This window comes from Terrapene carolina, unplaced genomic scaffold (assembly GCF_002925995.2).
Source record: "Terrapene carolina triunguis isolate 2854851 unplaced genomic scaffold, T_m_triunguis-2.0 Scaffold62, whole genome shotgun sequence".
In the NCBI taxonomy this organism is placed as follows: Eukaryota; Metazoa; Chordata; order Testudines; family Emydidae; genus Terrapene; species Terrapene triunguis.
The window spans coordinates 37,698,840-37,715,626 of NW_020664413.1; the positions used below are offsets into that span (position 1 = coordinate 37,698,840).

The 16,787-nt window shown below is 36.7% G+C and overlaps 1 protein-coding gene across 2 annotated transcripts in view; it reads left to right on the forward strand.

Moving 5' to 3' along the window:
- METAP1D (methionyl aminopeptidase type 1D, mitochondrial) overlaps window positions 1-16,787 on the forward strand; it is a 59,774-nt gene that overhangs the window by 31,704 nt on the left and 11,283 nt on the right. For both annotated transcript variants that reach the window (XM_024210179.1, XM_024210255.1), the window contains exons 2-6: window positions 2,551-2,720; window positions 6,018-6,167; window positions 10,034-10,182; window positions 10,853-10,895; window positions 15,458-15,621. In XM_024210179.1, coding sequence (XP_024065947.1) covers window positions 2,551-2,720; window positions 6,018-6,167; window positions 10,034-10,182; window positions 10,853-10,895; window positions 15,458-15,621 — 676 coding nt within the window. The remainder of the gene's footprint in view (window positions 1-2,550; window positions 2,721-6,017; window positions 6,168-10,033; window positions 10,183-10,852; window positions 10,896-15,457; window positions 15,622-16,787) is intronic.

A 16,787-nucleotide genomic window follows, 5' to 3' on the forward strand; every position in this document is an offset into this window, starting at 1 on the left:
TGTAGAGACATTAAAAATGCATTCTTTGTAAAGGAAGCATGGTGACAGTAACTAGATATTTTCTCCCCTAAACAAATACTGTGCATTATTTTTGTAATGCCATTCTATTTTTTTTAAAGAAATCTTTGAAGAAAATATTTCAATATTACACTTACTCCTTTAAATAAAGGTTTCATTGTCCTATCTTTGTATTTCTTACCAATTTATTTTAGAGCTCTTGTAATATTCTAATGGCATTCATTTGGTTTATGCATTTCACCAGTGCAAGTAAAAAAAAATTCTGGTTTGTAATGAATAGTTAGTGGAATAACAACACAGTAAAGTACCTTATTATCCTGTTATCTTGTGACAACACCTATAGTATGTCTTTTATGGGTCAGAGGTAAAAATTTCACTCTAAATAAAGAGGTATCCCTTTGATTTTGGGGTTGTTGATAGGAGTGCACCTGTGAATATAAATTGATTTGATGTATTTCAGAGCATGCATTTGTAACGTTTAGAGTTCTATTGTCAAATAATTGAGAAGTGCACTTGCATCTTTTTTCCCCAATTAAACTTTTATGTGGCAGGACAGGTGCATTGGCAGCATGCCATTCATGAAGGAGAGCATCTGAAATGCACATTTACATCCTGATATCTGGGTGGACTCTAGCTGACCACATCAATGAGGGTGGATTTTAAATGTATTGGAAAATTATGATGCTTGTATAAAACTGCACTGAAAGAGCCTTTATTTGTGCTAGGAGCAAGATACCTTCATTACGCTGTGTAGAAGAACTGTCTTATTGTGGTCTGATCACACTGATCACCCATAGTAGATTCATTGCTGCTACTTCTGATGACCTAAATGCTGCTGCTTCTGCAGACTCTGCACTTAGTGCCACTGGAAACTGATGCAAGTTGGGCCAGTGAGTTGTGCGTTTGGCTCTTTGGGGATGAACTCTGCGTGTCAACTGATAGGCTGGGTTAAATGGTCCAGCAAGTAAAAAAAAAAAAAAAAAAAGCCAGCAGGTTTTTCTCTCTTAGGTACCATTCTTGGAATCCAAGGTCCACAGCTGATAAAAAAAACCTAAAAAACTAAAAGCATTTTACATAAACAAAAAAGCAAACAGAATGAACCCAGCTCAGGATACAATCCAGCCATCTAAAAACGGTGAAGATCTGCCTTCTCAGAGGCCCCTCTATGCTCTAACTATTGTGGAACAACTTTTACAGAATTCCCTGGCTTTCCTCTGAGAGCCTGATTTGAACCTTCAGCCCGCAACACTACTTCATTACTTCACCCTGTACCCCTGTGGGAGATCTAAACAGGAAGTAGAAGCCTGTTAGTAATGAATGGGGCCTCTGCACCCCTTCAGGGTGCTATAAAGATATGAACAATATTCATTAACCTTGTCACTTGTCATTAAGAGCCCTTCTGTGGCAGAGCTTATTCAATAATTCCATGTGTTCTATACTTTTGGGCTCCTGAAAGAGTGTCCTACTAGTCCTGTACTTCACATATACCATGGAACACTGTAAAAAGGCTATCTAAGAAGCCAAACATAAATGTAGACTGAAATTTCCATGCACTGGCCACAATAAGTGCATTTGGAGGGGAGGTAGAACAAAATTGCATGCATCCCTGATATGGAAGAAATGGGTATTTTCTAAGAAAAAATAATTTTAATTTGGACATTTAAAACTAGATTATACAAGACAATAGGAAATGTGCAGTAGGGGAAAACGGTGCATTGACAAGGAGTTGAACTAGATGATTCAAGAGATTTTCCATCACTAATTTCTCTGAATCTAACGGGAATAGTTAGCTCAGGTTTAGAAAACAAAACAAAAAATACTGCCCATTTATTGTGAAGTCATTGTCCGTGTTGGTTCTCTGCCACATCAGTGTTGCTAGTGTATTCGTGTATATATGACCCTTTCAAGATCAATTAATTTACTATGTGAAATTTACTCCATAGTGCTTCCAAACATTCTTGTATGAGTTATTGAATGTTTAATGGTAAAGTACACTGAACCGGCCTGTTGTTTAACTCTGATGCAGACACAATCCAAACCAAAACACAAAATTGTATGTACTATCATCTCTACATCCTTTTCTCTCCCCTGACTTCTAGATACTGTCCCTTGTTTTACTGTTGCCCCAAGCGTTGGCCTGTCCAGACTAGTAATTCAAGTCATTGAGAACAGGGCCCAATTATAGGGTCAATTCTACTCTTAATGCTCTGGGGATTTACACAACTTTCTCATACATCGCACCAAAATAGATCTAGTATTTTGCTAGATAAGGCTTTGATATGTGGTTTTGTTCTCAGTGCTTCTAAATGTTAACACACTTTTTTTCATTATGCAAGATTTATATAAAACTACAGATAAGTAATAAATATGTTAGCAAAATCATAATTAACTTAGTGAACTGAGCTTGCTATTGTATACAATCTACTTATCTTTTTTATCTAGGGTTTTTTCTTTGGCATAGTCACCACTTAGTAATTTGGTAGTTAGAAAAAGACTTCTTGAACCATTTTAAAAAAACATTTCTATTCACAGGGTGTGTGACTCACTGCTGTGGAGTTTTCTCTTCACTGGTCAATCATATCTGCTTACACAAGCAGTCAAGCAGTCAACAAAGAAGATATTTCTTTTTCCAGAGACAAAGAAATACTGCTTACAGTATAGTTCGTCCAGCTATAGTTTCTTTAGCTCACCCAGTTCCTAAGGTACTGTAATTTCTATTATCTGATCCTTTTTCCAGTCAATATAAAGCTTGACTGCACGAGTGATCAAGTACATTCATCCTATGACAGCTGGGAGTTTGAATCATGGTCTTGTTGATTTGGGATTTGAAATAGGAACAGTGGTGTGAGAAGTTTTCAGCTCCCTGCCATGCTAAACAGAGTGATGTAAATACGCCATTAGGGAGTTTAAAACTGGCAGTTCTTCATATATTATGTTTGTTACTGTAACTGATCACCTTATAACATTTAACACTTTTAGATTCAAATTCTCCCTTTGGCTATGGGCAGTGGCAGCTTTAGGCATACAAAACAATTGCCTAGCTGCCAGGCAGCTCAGGGGGGCCCTGATTTAGTTTTACCCCCAAAATGCCATGCCTTTAATTTAATATGGAGTTTTTAACCAGTGTATTAGTATGTGCTGTGTTGGTGTATTTTTTGGTTTGTGAAAATAATGCAATTAGTATTTTTAGGGAGTGGGTGAAGGAGATAAGGGGGGAGGAAAAATATTCCTGCTTAGGGCCTGCAGTGGGTTAGCAGCACCTCTGATACAAGCAGATAGTTCTAGCTGAAGTCAACATGAGATGCACATGCTCATCTGAGGGCAAAATGTTGCCCTTTCAATGTAAATTTCTAACACATTAAGCCTCAAACATTTACATCCTCCTGCAGTTTTGGTGATTTCAGGCTTAGATGAAAGCATACATCAAAATGTCAGCCAGCTGCCCTGCTATGTAACTTATGAACTAACCTTTGCTGTTATTGACTAAATGTTGTTTTTTGGAAAATACATTTTTGTCTGCTTTTGAATCCATTATGACTTTATTTAGAGCTGTTCTAACAGGTGTGCTATTGCGCTTTCCCTGGTTCTGCTTTAATTGCAGTATGAACTCTGGCTGTTTCTGACCCTTTATTTAATGAAAATAATTTTGGATAGTATTTTATAGTGATGTGTATAAGTAGTTTTTTATTTCTTTTACTAGAAAGTAGACTTCTAATACAAAATATAAAATATTTACATTATCCTATGGTGATAGTAAAAAAGAATGATATGGAGGGAATAAATTGAGGATGCTTATTATAGAGTTCTTAAGCCTAAAACATTATAGAAGCTTTGGATACACAATGAATATAGGATCAAGACCCTATATATTTTCAAAGATTAGAAAAATTGTTGTAGCACTTTCAAACATTTTGTATCTTTAGATATTTCTTTCAGGATGAATACAAAAAAATAAACTGTCATGTTGAAAACTAATCTTCACAGGTAACAATGCTCATGTCTAATAATCTGTTCATTTTTCATCTGCCTACAGAATTACAATTTAACTAGGATATATGAATAATTTAGGAAATATCTAAATAACGAGGGAAACTTATTACAGGAATATATATAATTGGGGGGAAGGACATTTTTTCTACAGAATATCCCAGAAATAATCTTTATATTCAAAATGGCTTATTAATTTTACAGATTTTTTTTAGGAAAGGAGAAATGGTGAGAAAAGGTAGACATAAATGTCTACAGCTATACCATCTTGAGCTGCTATCTCGTCATATCTCACACGCTAAACAGTGTCTGGTCTAGGCAGTTATTGGATGAGTGTTCTCCAAGGGAAAACTCAGAGTGCTGCAGGGCATGGAGCTGGTAATTTAGGAGGTGGGATTTTTCCCTCCGATTCAGAAATAAATTAATGTCCTAGTATGGTGTGAACAGGTTCTATGCTGCTGGGGGTGCTGTGTGTTTGAATGAGATGTAAACCTAAAATCCTGATGGCTTGGGATCATTAAAGATCCTATGACACTTTCTGTAAGCATTGGGGCGGCCAAACACCAGTTGGGGTAACTGTAGTCTACCTACTTAAAGTCCCCCTTAGAGTTAATTGGATACGCCATTCTTCTTCACTTCCTACACTAAAATGTTGTGTAGTCTTGCTGTGTGCTGTTTAAACAGCTGCTGTGTAACTACCCTACAGCCTGGGTCCTATGTCCATTTAATCCTGTGTGCATTATGGGCTTGATCCTGTTTCCACTGAAATCAATTGTAAAACTCTTGCAATGACTTGACAGGCCCTTTGTGATGGGTGAAGTGATAATTATGTATAGCTTGTAAATATTCTGGAATCCTTAGGAGGATTAAATGTGCTTGTATATATGTGTAAGATATTATTTTTGTTGTTACTATATATTTGTCTTAGAATTATAATGTTTTTTTTAATAGAAATAGAATTTTACATGCATGAGGCCATGAAATAAAAATATATTTATTATAGTTTTCCTTGAAAGACAATGAATTAGGACATGGTTGTACAGTTGGGTTATTGCTGATTATGTACTATATGAATCTTATGATTTTTAAAACAAACTTGGTATTTGTGGATAATCTAAGATGAAACAGATGACCAGACACTCTTTTCCTAACCTGTGTATTATATATTTTTATTAACACTAGCTTTAATAAAAAAATTTAAATCTGTTAAAAAGAAAAATATGTGTGCAACATAATAGATATGAATGAGATTAAAAGACTAGGTGGGTGAGGTAATATCCTTTATTAGACCAACTTCTGTTGGTGAGAGAGAGAACGGAAGTTGGTTGAATAAAAGATATTACCTCACCCACCTTGTCTCTCATTCATATCTACCCGTCTCATTCATATCTATTATGCTGCGCATACATTTTTCTTTTTATAATACTATACACCCATATCCAAATTCACCTTGTCTCTCTCATATCCTATGTCTGACATGGCTACAACTACACTTCATACATGAATGAGGTTGACAGCTAGAAATACTGAGATTCTTAATCAGACAAAACTCCCATTGAAGTTAATGGGAATTTTGTCTGAGTAAGAAACTGAGTAAGAAGCTCAGGACTTTCCTGTACTACTGTACATATATCTGTTCAGTATGAGTGTGTGTAATGGACTTCTATATAAAATTTACCTTTGTTTAAAAATAAAATAATGAGTTTTTAAGTCTTCCTCTGATAGTTTTAAAGCTCACAACTATTTGGACTGAAAGACTTCTGCAATATCTTGTATTTCAGTACTGTACGGTTAATGCACTATTTAAGTCAATAGTAACAGGCAATGTTAAGTTCAAAAGGGCATTGGAAGAAATACTGAGGCAGCCTTGAGGGCTTGCCCTGATGGCTTAGGAAGGTCAATACTATGACAGAAAGGGCAAACTGCCATGAAGCAGGAGGCACTTTCTGAGAAAATGATCCCATTGTCATGCTCAGTTTTCTGATCTTCATTTTCAATCCTTCTTCTCCAAGCACATAAAGAAGCCAGACTATGTGACGACAGGCATTGTACCAGACTGGGGAGACTACATAGAAATTAAGAATGAAGATCAGATTCAAGGGCTTCGTCAGGCTTGTCAACTGGCCTGTCATATTCTACTTCTAGCTGGAAAGAGTTTAAAGGTAACAGTCACATGAGGTCCTGTAACAACTTGGATGCTTTCTGTGCTTTTTTTTTTGTTTTTATTTAATGTACATCTAACTTGCTATTAAATTACATACTGAATAAAGGGGGATTATTAACTTTTTAATGGGTTTTTTGCTATATAACATACCTGTTTAATTTCTTTTATCATTGAAATCTGTGTGTGGGGTGTGATTACATTTACCAGGGGTAAAAATAAAATTGAGCTCTTATCGGTACGGGGCTGGCTCTGCCCTCCTCTTCCTCCTCTCCCCCCCAGAAGGGGCGGGGGCTTGGGCGGAAGGGGCGGGGCTGGGGTCAGCGTCCCCCAGCCAGCCCATCTGCGCTGCCTGGCTCGCGCCACCTGGGGCTCCAGCGGCAATTTAAAGGGCGTGGGGCTCCAGTCGCACAGCAGCAGCAGCCAGTGCCCCAGGCCCTTTTAGATCGCGGCCCTTGGGCAGCTACTTTTGCCCCCCGTTGGCGGCCGGGGTGGGGGGCAAAAGGGGCAACGACATTAAAGCGCTGCCGCGGCAGCACTTTAAGCAGGGTCCAAAAGGGCCGCCAATGGGGGGCACAAAAGGGGTAGCAACGTTAAAAGGGGTAGTGACGTTAAAGCGCTGCCGCAGCCGGTACTGGTGGCTACTTTTTACCGGTATGCCGTACCAGCCCATACCGCCTTACTTTCACCCCTGACATTTACTCAGTGTTAGAAGTGTAATCCTTTCAGGTCTGCATTCTGACCTGCCAAGTTGCATGGGTTTGTCATAAGGCACGCGGGATTCTATATGATTTTGTGACACAGCAAATCCTGTGATTCACACTTTCTGCTTTCCAGCTCTACATTTCCATAAATCTGACGAATTGGGCTGTTCCTTCCATTCTGCTGCTGCTCCTCCTCTGGCCAATTGATCAGACACGTCACAAACTACAGAACCACTGTTAAAGGGTGCAGCTGCAAAATTCCATGCCCCTTGCCAGAGTGCACTGATAAGGAAAACTCTTGGTTTTTCAATAATGTTTTCTAGAGACACTTTTGTGGGATGCCTCCCACATAATAAAGGGGGACCTCCTTAAAGTCTTTAGAGATGGAAAAATGCTTTGGTAGCTTCTCCCTTTCTTTCATGAATAACATACAAGATAGGGTGAAATATGTTCTATAGTTAGTGGATATGAGTGTGGCGGTAGAGAAGGGGTGTTCAGAGCATGTGGAGGTACAAAGTATATTTTATCAAAAAAGACACTGAGAAAAGATTAATATTGCACAGTTAAGCATTCAAAAGTTAGAAAATGACAAAATTATGTACCCTTTCTCCTCATGGATATGCATTATAATACAGTTTATTACATGATCATTACATACTATTTCTATAACAACAATGTATAATATATTATTTTTCTGCAACCTTAAGTGCATGTGTAGCATTTTTTCATTATTTATACTTACATTAATTTCATCACTGTAATCTTCCTGAATATCTTTTTTAATTTAAAATGTTTATATGAATACTACTCTTAGTTCAGTGCTTTCAAAAATTTTTTGTCAGAATTCATCAGAATACATTTGCTTTTCAGCCATCAATACAGCTTTCCTTAGGGGTAGTTCAGGAGATGATGCAGCAAATAATAAAAGTAACTTAGACCTTGATCCTGCAAACACTTGTGGGTGTTTTTAACTTCTTCCATGTGAGTAATCCCATTGACTGCTGTGAAACGGCTCATATGTATGTTAAGCCCATGGATAAGTGTTTGCAGAATCAGGGACTTAGCACCAAACTTACTTGGACTATAAATGACAGCAGTTTCTCACTATTACTCTTTGATGTTGTTATATTAATGTGTAATGCTCTGTGTAAGTGTAGCTTATGGTGTACTTTTCATATTGATTATTCTTGTTGGCTAGTATGTACAAAGTAATAGGAGATGCCAGGTATGTGTGTGTTACATTTTGTGGGGGGAGTATATTTTGAGAAATAGTATGTCACTATGTAAATTAAAGGCTATATTGTAATGCATACACACGGGGGACAGAGTTAAGGCTGAATGTATGGTCTTAATTTTGTAATTTCCTGACATTTTTGTGCTTAACCATGCAATCATAACATGTTCTTGACATTATATTTGATGGAATTTTGTAGTGTTTTTTGGAAAGAAAAATCAAATTCCACAATATGGAACTATGTGGCAAGAGACCACCAGAATACCCTATCCCATGTAGCAGAAATGGTCCACCAGAGGATGCTGTTACTGCCCCTCAGACAGTATTTTCAATTAAATCAAAATTGACTGCTTTGTGGAGTGGTGGCGAAAGGCTCTTTGGAACACATAAGCCCCACTCCTACGCTACGCAGGAGATCTGCCCACTGAATGGCCATGCACAGGTGCCCATGCAGTCTTTGGGCACCACAGAAAGGAGCTGGGCACCAACTGGTACAGAAGGCCCATGCTGTGTGTGCACCAAAGGTGTTATGCAGGTGACACAGGATGGTAGCTATGGGTCTGTGTTTGATCCAGTGGCCCTAGTACCCAATACAGTCTGTGTGCAGAGGCTGTGACTACTATTCCAGCACACAGGTTGGAATAGTTGCTGTGGGATAGGGGAGCAACACAGCATCCTGTACCCTGCCCTTGGGGAGGGGAGGTGCAGTAGTTTTCAGCTGACCAACCACAAGTTCATCATGAATAAAGTAAGGGGTCCACAACAGCCCTTATTCCTTTATTCCTTGCATGCTATGTACACTGCCTCATTCACGACGCACAATCGCTAAATCTTTCACTACACAGCTAGGAAAGCCATATGAACACTTGCACCGCAGCCTACCTTTATTCCAAACGATACTAAAAAGTACTCAAAAATCGTAGCCACTGTAGTGCATATGTGCGAAGTGTGATTTTCAAAGGCTTAAAACTCATTCAAATCAAAACTAATTTTCACAGGAACACTCCAAGGTACTTCTTCTCAATGAGGGAGGTTTCTCTACCAAATTTCAACTTTCATCTTGAACCATTTCAGAGCTAAAGCTGATCCCAAAGAAAAGCTGGAATAATAATATTTAAAGTGTGTGGACTTTTTTCACAAGTCAAAAATGGCTAAACCATTTCTGTTAATCTTACCAAAAAAATTCACCTTCAGAAAGGGATTGAGTATAGGAAATTTCAGTCAAAAAATAAGTGTTTCTGAAAATTGTAGGTCACTGAAATAAGGGTGCTAGAGTGGAAATTCTAATGCAGATTTCACTGTTAAAGTCACTGCTGTGCCAATGTAATACAAACAGCTCCCAGGTATTAAACAGCTCCCATAATATTAAAATTATGTATAAATGAATTAAAATGGTTTCAAAAATAATTTGAAGGAAAAAATAATTGACAACAATATGACCGTAATCTTATTTGCAAGTCATAAGAATTAAGGATTTATCTACAAATGGCTGCAAATGTTTTAAAAGGTTGAAAGCATTAAATGCAATATTGTAAGTAGAAATTGAAGCTATTTTTAATTATGTAAGGGGGATGGAAAGAGAGAGGAAGGAAGTTTAAAAAAGCAGACACTTCTATAGCAGCTACTGAAAAGAGAAGCCAGTAGAAAATGGTGGCCTTGAGAAGGCAAATGTGGATAAAGAAAGAAAGTAGACAGTATTTTCAGTTTTCTCAAAGCCTTTAAGTGTTCCCTTTACTGCATGCTTGATTTCTCTCTAAATAAAACATAATGTATCTATAAAGTGTATCAAACAGTTTAGTGTTTTGTATCAAAGCATTTGATTTGTATCATCCTAGATTTCACTGAAGTGCATGACTGTGATCACATTCAGTAAATAAGAGAAAATGTCTTCAATTCTTTTTTCAGCACAATTTTTATTTTATATTTTAGGTTGGCATGACAACCGAAGAAATAGATTCCATTGTTCATCACGAAATAATCAGACAAAATGCCTATCCTTCACCTCTAGGCTATGGAGGTTTTCCCAAATCTGTTTGTACCTCTGTGAACAACGTGGTATGTCATGGTATTCCTGACAGGTATTCCCATAATAATACATTTTACCAGTGCAAACAAAAATGTTACGTTAATGTTCATAACTTAGAGGTTAATATTAAACATGTTTCAGTTTAACTAAAAAACACCTATAAACCTATTGCAGCTGCATAGCATGCTACGATACTGTGGTGATGGGCACTTGGGAATTTGTTTAATAATAATAAAAACATAATCGACTGTTTGTCGTGACACTCATAAATTGTGGTGTAATGCCTCCAGAGTTTAGAGTCTGAAAAAATACAATACAGTAAATGCTTCTAATTTTTCAGCAAAATACATGTAGTTTAAGGAATTGAAGACATTTGAATTGATGTAAATTTTTATTATTAGCAATACACTAGGCTGCTCACAAAGTAAAATCAGTTCACTATAAATCAGAGTAAGTATGGTGGTAGATTTTCAGACACTGATAATGTTTTCTGTCAGTTGTTTGTCATTACATTATATTCATCTGCACTTGTTATTTAAGTAGCAAGAGCTGAAGATTAGAAAAAGTTATTCCATTTGTCTCCATCCTCCTCCACCAAAAAATATCTTCTCCTCTCTCCACCCCCAGATTTGTATGTGTGTGTCATTAGGTGTTTGTTCTTATATTCCCTTTGTTGAGAACTGTCTGTCACCATTATTTTTTTTTGTCTGTTTATGTTTCAGTCGACCTCTTCAGGATGGAGATATTATCAACATTGATGTCACAGTGAGTAATTCATATAAAAAATAGTCTTTGATCAACTTTACAATTGCTAGTAGCAACAGGAAGAGCAGTAGATTGAAAATGTGGAATGCACAGATGGATGTGCTGTTTATTTCTAAGCCAAGGCACAAGCAGCTGGTTTCCTTTTTTGTTTTTAACTCTGTGTTTATTCCAACTAGACTCAGGCCTGACTTGAATTTAGGGCTGGAATCAGATGCACTGAGATCAATGTTGGCCTAAGTGAAATGTCAACCCAATCCTGCTATGTGTCATGTTTTTGAGAAGGTGTAATTGTTATTGATCCACTGTGTAGTTAATGCAGAGCACCACAGTACTGGGCAGCAGCTGAAGACAGATATGTATGAGATGAGCTAACATGAAGAAAGCCAGCATTTTTCCTTCACTCTGCCAAGATTGATCTTCCTCTTCCTGCTGATTTTGAGTGGGGCCTGTCATTATCTTACTCTGTCATTAGAGGCTACATTGGCCTGTGTATGTCAGTCTATTTGGACAGCAACTCTTTTGCTAGCAGTGTTCCCTATATTTATTAAAATCCCTGAAGGTAGTGTTGTGTTCCATTTCTGCTATAAGAGCCTTGAACCCTTTACTCACAAACAGATAGTGTGATATAACCATTGACTTAACATTTTCACAGAATGGTCACTTATACCATTTAAATAAAGGCTGACCAAATTAGCATTGGAACAAGAAAATATGGAAACAGAAAACCTAATTGTGATGCTTTTTGGTATTTTCATTTATTGAAATGGGGATTAATCATGCTTTGTGGTTCTTATTTTTGTCCCCCTGCAGTAAGTTTCCCCAAAGCTTTAGCAATTTATTTCCAGTGTATACACAAATGTATTCCTGAATTCTAAACATTAGTTTACAATAATAAATGGTATAGAATAAAGTTACGTTTTGTAACGGAAAGTTTTTTAACCATTAAAGAATTTCCTGATACATTTATATGTACCGATAGTTATCATGGGCCAAATTCACCTCTGGCATAAGTGGGAGCAGCTCTAAAGTGCCATAACACTGACCTCGCATTTAAAGCTTTTTAGATAGCTCTTTACATTATATTTAGTCAACTTGAACTTTTGCCTCATTATACCATTCACTTGTGATCCTGTACTGGGTTTTTTAACTTATTTTACTGCATTCCACCTTACTCTACACTTTCTAGCTGTAGTATTTGTTCTATTTGATTTACATAGAATGATCTGTATCCTTCAAAATATATTTTTGGCCCTAATCCTTGACTGGTTTGAATTGGTGTGGCTTCACTGACTTTAGTGGAACTATGTCCGTTTACAGCAGCTGAGAGAATCTGGCCTCCTCTTTCTTTAAATCAAATCTGGTTTAAAGTTAATTTTACTTTTTTTTTATTGCCCCCAAAGATAACATTGACTCCTTAGATTAATAACAAAATACACATTCATACAGGTATTTTCCACAGTGACTGTTCTAAGCATTTTTATATCTGTTTTTCTTTGCTTTCTCCACTCTTCGTTTCAGATAACATTTGATTAAATAAGAGGAGTATTTTTGAAAATACATTGAGTTTTTCTTCTGTTTAACCTCATAAAATAAAATAAATCTTGCAAGTATCCAAGAATATGACAGTTGTGGGAACAGCGTGCATGAGTCTTTGACTTCCTATCTTTGTGTGTGTATGTGTGTGTGTGTGTGTGTGTATATATATATATTTATCACTGAAAATAAACATTGTGTTTGGTAATTGTTCATTTCCAATATGTCTGAGGAAAAAATATTGCTTTGTAGTGTTTATAATTGACCTATTAGTTTATTTTTAATGAGAAAAACTGGGACATTTCACAGATGGAAACAATTATTATGGACATAACAGTACAGTTACAGTAGACAATGTTTTCACCCCTCAGCTCTTCTACAATAATTTGTTTATGGATGTGTACAAGATCTATAAAATGATTACATAATAATCTGCCAGCTATCAAATGTAAATACTTCACAGTGAGTGCAAATTATCTAGGAATAAAAAATTAAATGTATTTTACACAAGTGGGTTTGTGAAATTTCATAGATGAAATATAAAGGCATTATATTGACTTAAATCATGTTGCCTTTAAAATTTCAAAAGAATTCTAGAAACAAAAACATTGTGCTTCACCAACATACTACAGCTCTCAATCATCCATTATCAAGTATCGTGTCCTACATCTTAGTTCTAGCACTGGCTGTTATAGAACTAGCATATCTTACTTTATGTTATTGTAATTTATTAATGTCAAAAATATGTAATTGTGATAAGTGGGTTGTAGTATACCCTAATTGTATTTAAGAAATTGTTTTGATAGTATTAGATGAGTCCTGCTTCATTAATTTAGATGCCAATCCTCCAAGCCCTCAGTGCATGCAGTTCTTATTAAAGTCATGCAGAGCTTGCAGGATCAACCTCCCATGTTCTATTACAATTGTGCTCATTTTTCTGACATGGTAACGGTCAGATTTTTTACAGTTTGGTGTCTGATAGATTGAGAGTTGTTCTACTAAAAATGATCTGGTCCGATTAAAAGTGAACCTGCTAGAACAAAAACTGTCCTATAACATATAACAACATAATGAAAAGCTGCAGTGATGTTCTTAACTGGCAGAAAAAGGTGTATAACTAAGGGCTTGAGTCCACTCTCATTGGAGCCAGTGAGAGCAGGATGGGGCCTTTTTGTTGAAATTCAACTTTCATTATAACCCTGTTACCACTCACTCATAAGTATATCTAAAAAGTGTTTCAAGTCTCAACTTGAGTATAATATTTTTTGTAGAAAAGTGTGAGAAAAATATCATTAGTCATTTTTTGAGTTGGGGAGTGAGCAAAGAATACTTGGCCATTCAAAAAAGAGTCACAAATAGCTCACAAGTAGCAGAACTTTAAGCACTGAAGTGTGTTAGTCTCTGAAGAGGAGTTGCCTACTAAATTTGAGAAAAAGATATTTTATAACACAAAAGTTGTATGCAATTAAAATTGTCCTTTACACATGCACAGGAAAATTTTGAATAGTCTTTTAGTTACATTATTGCCTGAAGTACTGTGAAGCTGCAAAACCCTTTTTAATGCCACATTATAAGACTTCACAGTAAAAGAGCGGGGTTTTCCTGTGTTTGTAGAGAAATCTATAGGGTGCTGTAGTTCAAAATCTACGTTGCTGCTGAAGAACAGTTGCATAATTGCATAATCAAAAAGGTAGAGGTTTTGTGTATCTAACAGAATGCTGCATTTCTGTTGTGTGCAACTTCATAGTGCCAGAGCTACGTTTTTCTCTTTTTTTTAATTAAACCATGGAAATTAAATGCAAAAACCTGTGCTAATGCAATGTTACAGTTTGAATCTGGAATTTAAAAAGTAATGAAGTGAAATGCGCAAAACATCAGTGACACTGTACTGGGTTATACTAACAATGAATTTGACCTAAGCTTTTCATAGCTATGTTAGTTTACACATATTACATCTTTGTAGTAGTTTGGATTTCTAATCAGGCTGTGAAATGTATATTTTAAAATTCAATTTGGGTGATATTCACTGTGGTGTGAGGAGCCAATAAAAGGCCTTCCCAGCCACTAACGTCAGGTGTAGGGACGGCCTCAGCACCCCCTGTATGCCGTGAATAGGGTCTGCACTGCCTAAGCCAGTGTGTAGGAAGGCACTGAGGTCAGAGAAGCCATGGGATCTACAATCATGTCAATCCAGTGGCACCAACATACGCTATACAGGCAGGTGGCATGGACAGGCAGCTGCAACAGCTACTATCCCAGCCCATAGGGTGGTGTAGTATCTCTGAGAGGGCTGTGCTGCACCCCTGCACCCTGGCCCTGTTTTGGGAAGTGGATTTCATCCTCCTCAGACCCACTCCTACCTCTTGCACATCTTTGACATAAAGGTCAATTATTCTAAGGGCTGGTCTTCACTACAGGGAGATCATGCTGCTGCAATCAATGCAGCAGAGGTCGATTTAGCGGGTCTAGTAAAGACCCGCTAAATTGACGGCAGAGCGCTCTCTGGTCAACCCAGGTATTCCAGCTCCCTGAGAAGATTAAGGTAAGTCGATGGGAGAGCGTCTCCACTTGACGCAGCGCAGTGAAGGCACCGTGGTAAGTTGACCTAAGCTACGTCGACTACCACTACATTATTCACGTAGCTGGAGTAGTAAAACTTAGTTCGACTTACCCCGGTAGTGAAGACAAGCCCTAACTTCCTGTAGATTAAATGAATGTAATCGTTTGTGTATTTGGGGTTCTTAGAACCTTCCATTTTTGCACTTCCAGTATTTGTTCAAATGTTCAGCCCTAGACATAAAACTGAAGGGTTTTACATATAATTTGTCATTACAATTGTACCTCAAAGTTGCATTTTTTGGTCTAATTTCTAATCTATTATTTCCTCTACCTTATTTTTACAAATTGAGCTTGAAGGCAACCTAAAAGAAAACCTGTCTGTTAAAATAAATAGGATGAATTTAACTAACAGGAGATCTGTTTCTGAATGTAAAACAAGAAAATGTCTTTACATTTCTACATATGTTTAGGTATATTGCAATGGCTACCATGGTGACACTTCTGAAACATTTTTGGTGGGCAATGTGGATAAATCTGGTCAAAAGTTAGTGGAGGTTGCCAGGAAATGTAGAGATGAAGCAATTGCAGCTTGCAGACCAGGGGCTCCCTTCTCTGTAATTGGAAACACAATCAGGTAAGCCTTATACTGACAAGTAAAGGGAGGGCTGGCAAGTGGGACAAAGGTTATTGGTGGTTTGGTATAAAGCTGATGACATGTTTTATGATTCAGAACCATCATTTCAGTCTGATATCAGTATGTGAACTGCCAGGCTATAATGTTGTTCCTTGGATAAGAAAGATTTTAAAAAGTGAATTACACTGGGGTCAGCAAAGATACCTGTAGAAAGACTCAAAGATGTTTATCAGACTGCTGTGGTTTTAGATTAAGAGGTGCGATTTGTAGTGTTTTCCATCCACTTTTTTTATTATTTTTACCTGAAATATCACATCTTCAATAGAATCACTGTAAGAAGATTAAAAACCCACATTCTTTTTGTTGTATAGCAAATAATGTTATAAAGAAATTAGTCAACATCAATAAGTCGCTTTGCTAAAAAAGTATAAAAATATTTAGCTCAGGAAATTCTTACGTTTCAAACCAGAGTGCACACAAATATCATAAAGGAAAGAGCACCCACTTGAAGAGGTTTTCCTATTTTGCATTTGTTCTTTTATATAAAAGTAATCTTTGCTTTTATTCTTGTTGGTTTGAATTAAAATATGTCATTATTTCCTGAATGTATCTAGTTCTTTGATTTATTTATTTTTACAAATATTATTTTTTTAAATAGACACATCATATACATTTTCCTTAACAGGTACCTCACTGGTACTTTTGTGAATATGAATGGATATGACAAACTATTGCATGCATTCTGATTGCTTAAAAGCTGCAAGGCTTAGTCACTTAGAAAAGATGCTGCCTTTTTTTCTTTGTAAATCTTCAAATACTTTAAGGGGAAAAAAGAGCGGCAAAATATCAGTTCGATGTATTTATAGCTTTAAAAATATTGTAACAGAGTCTGAATCAAACTTTAGTAAAACCTCTTTGGGTTATATCTGAGAAGCTTTTATTGAAGACTTTGTACAAAATTGTGTTTTTGACAGTTTTAAATTATAGGCTAACTAGCCTGGGGAAAAAGGATAGTGTCTTTCTGTTCTTTCATAGGAAATGTTGAATCAGACCCCTACTGGGAAAAGAAATTTAATGCATATCTCACTATCTTACTGTCCATGAATATAATAGAAGTGAATTCAAAATGTAGTTTTATTTTTGCAAATGGGATGAGTCGATAGAGG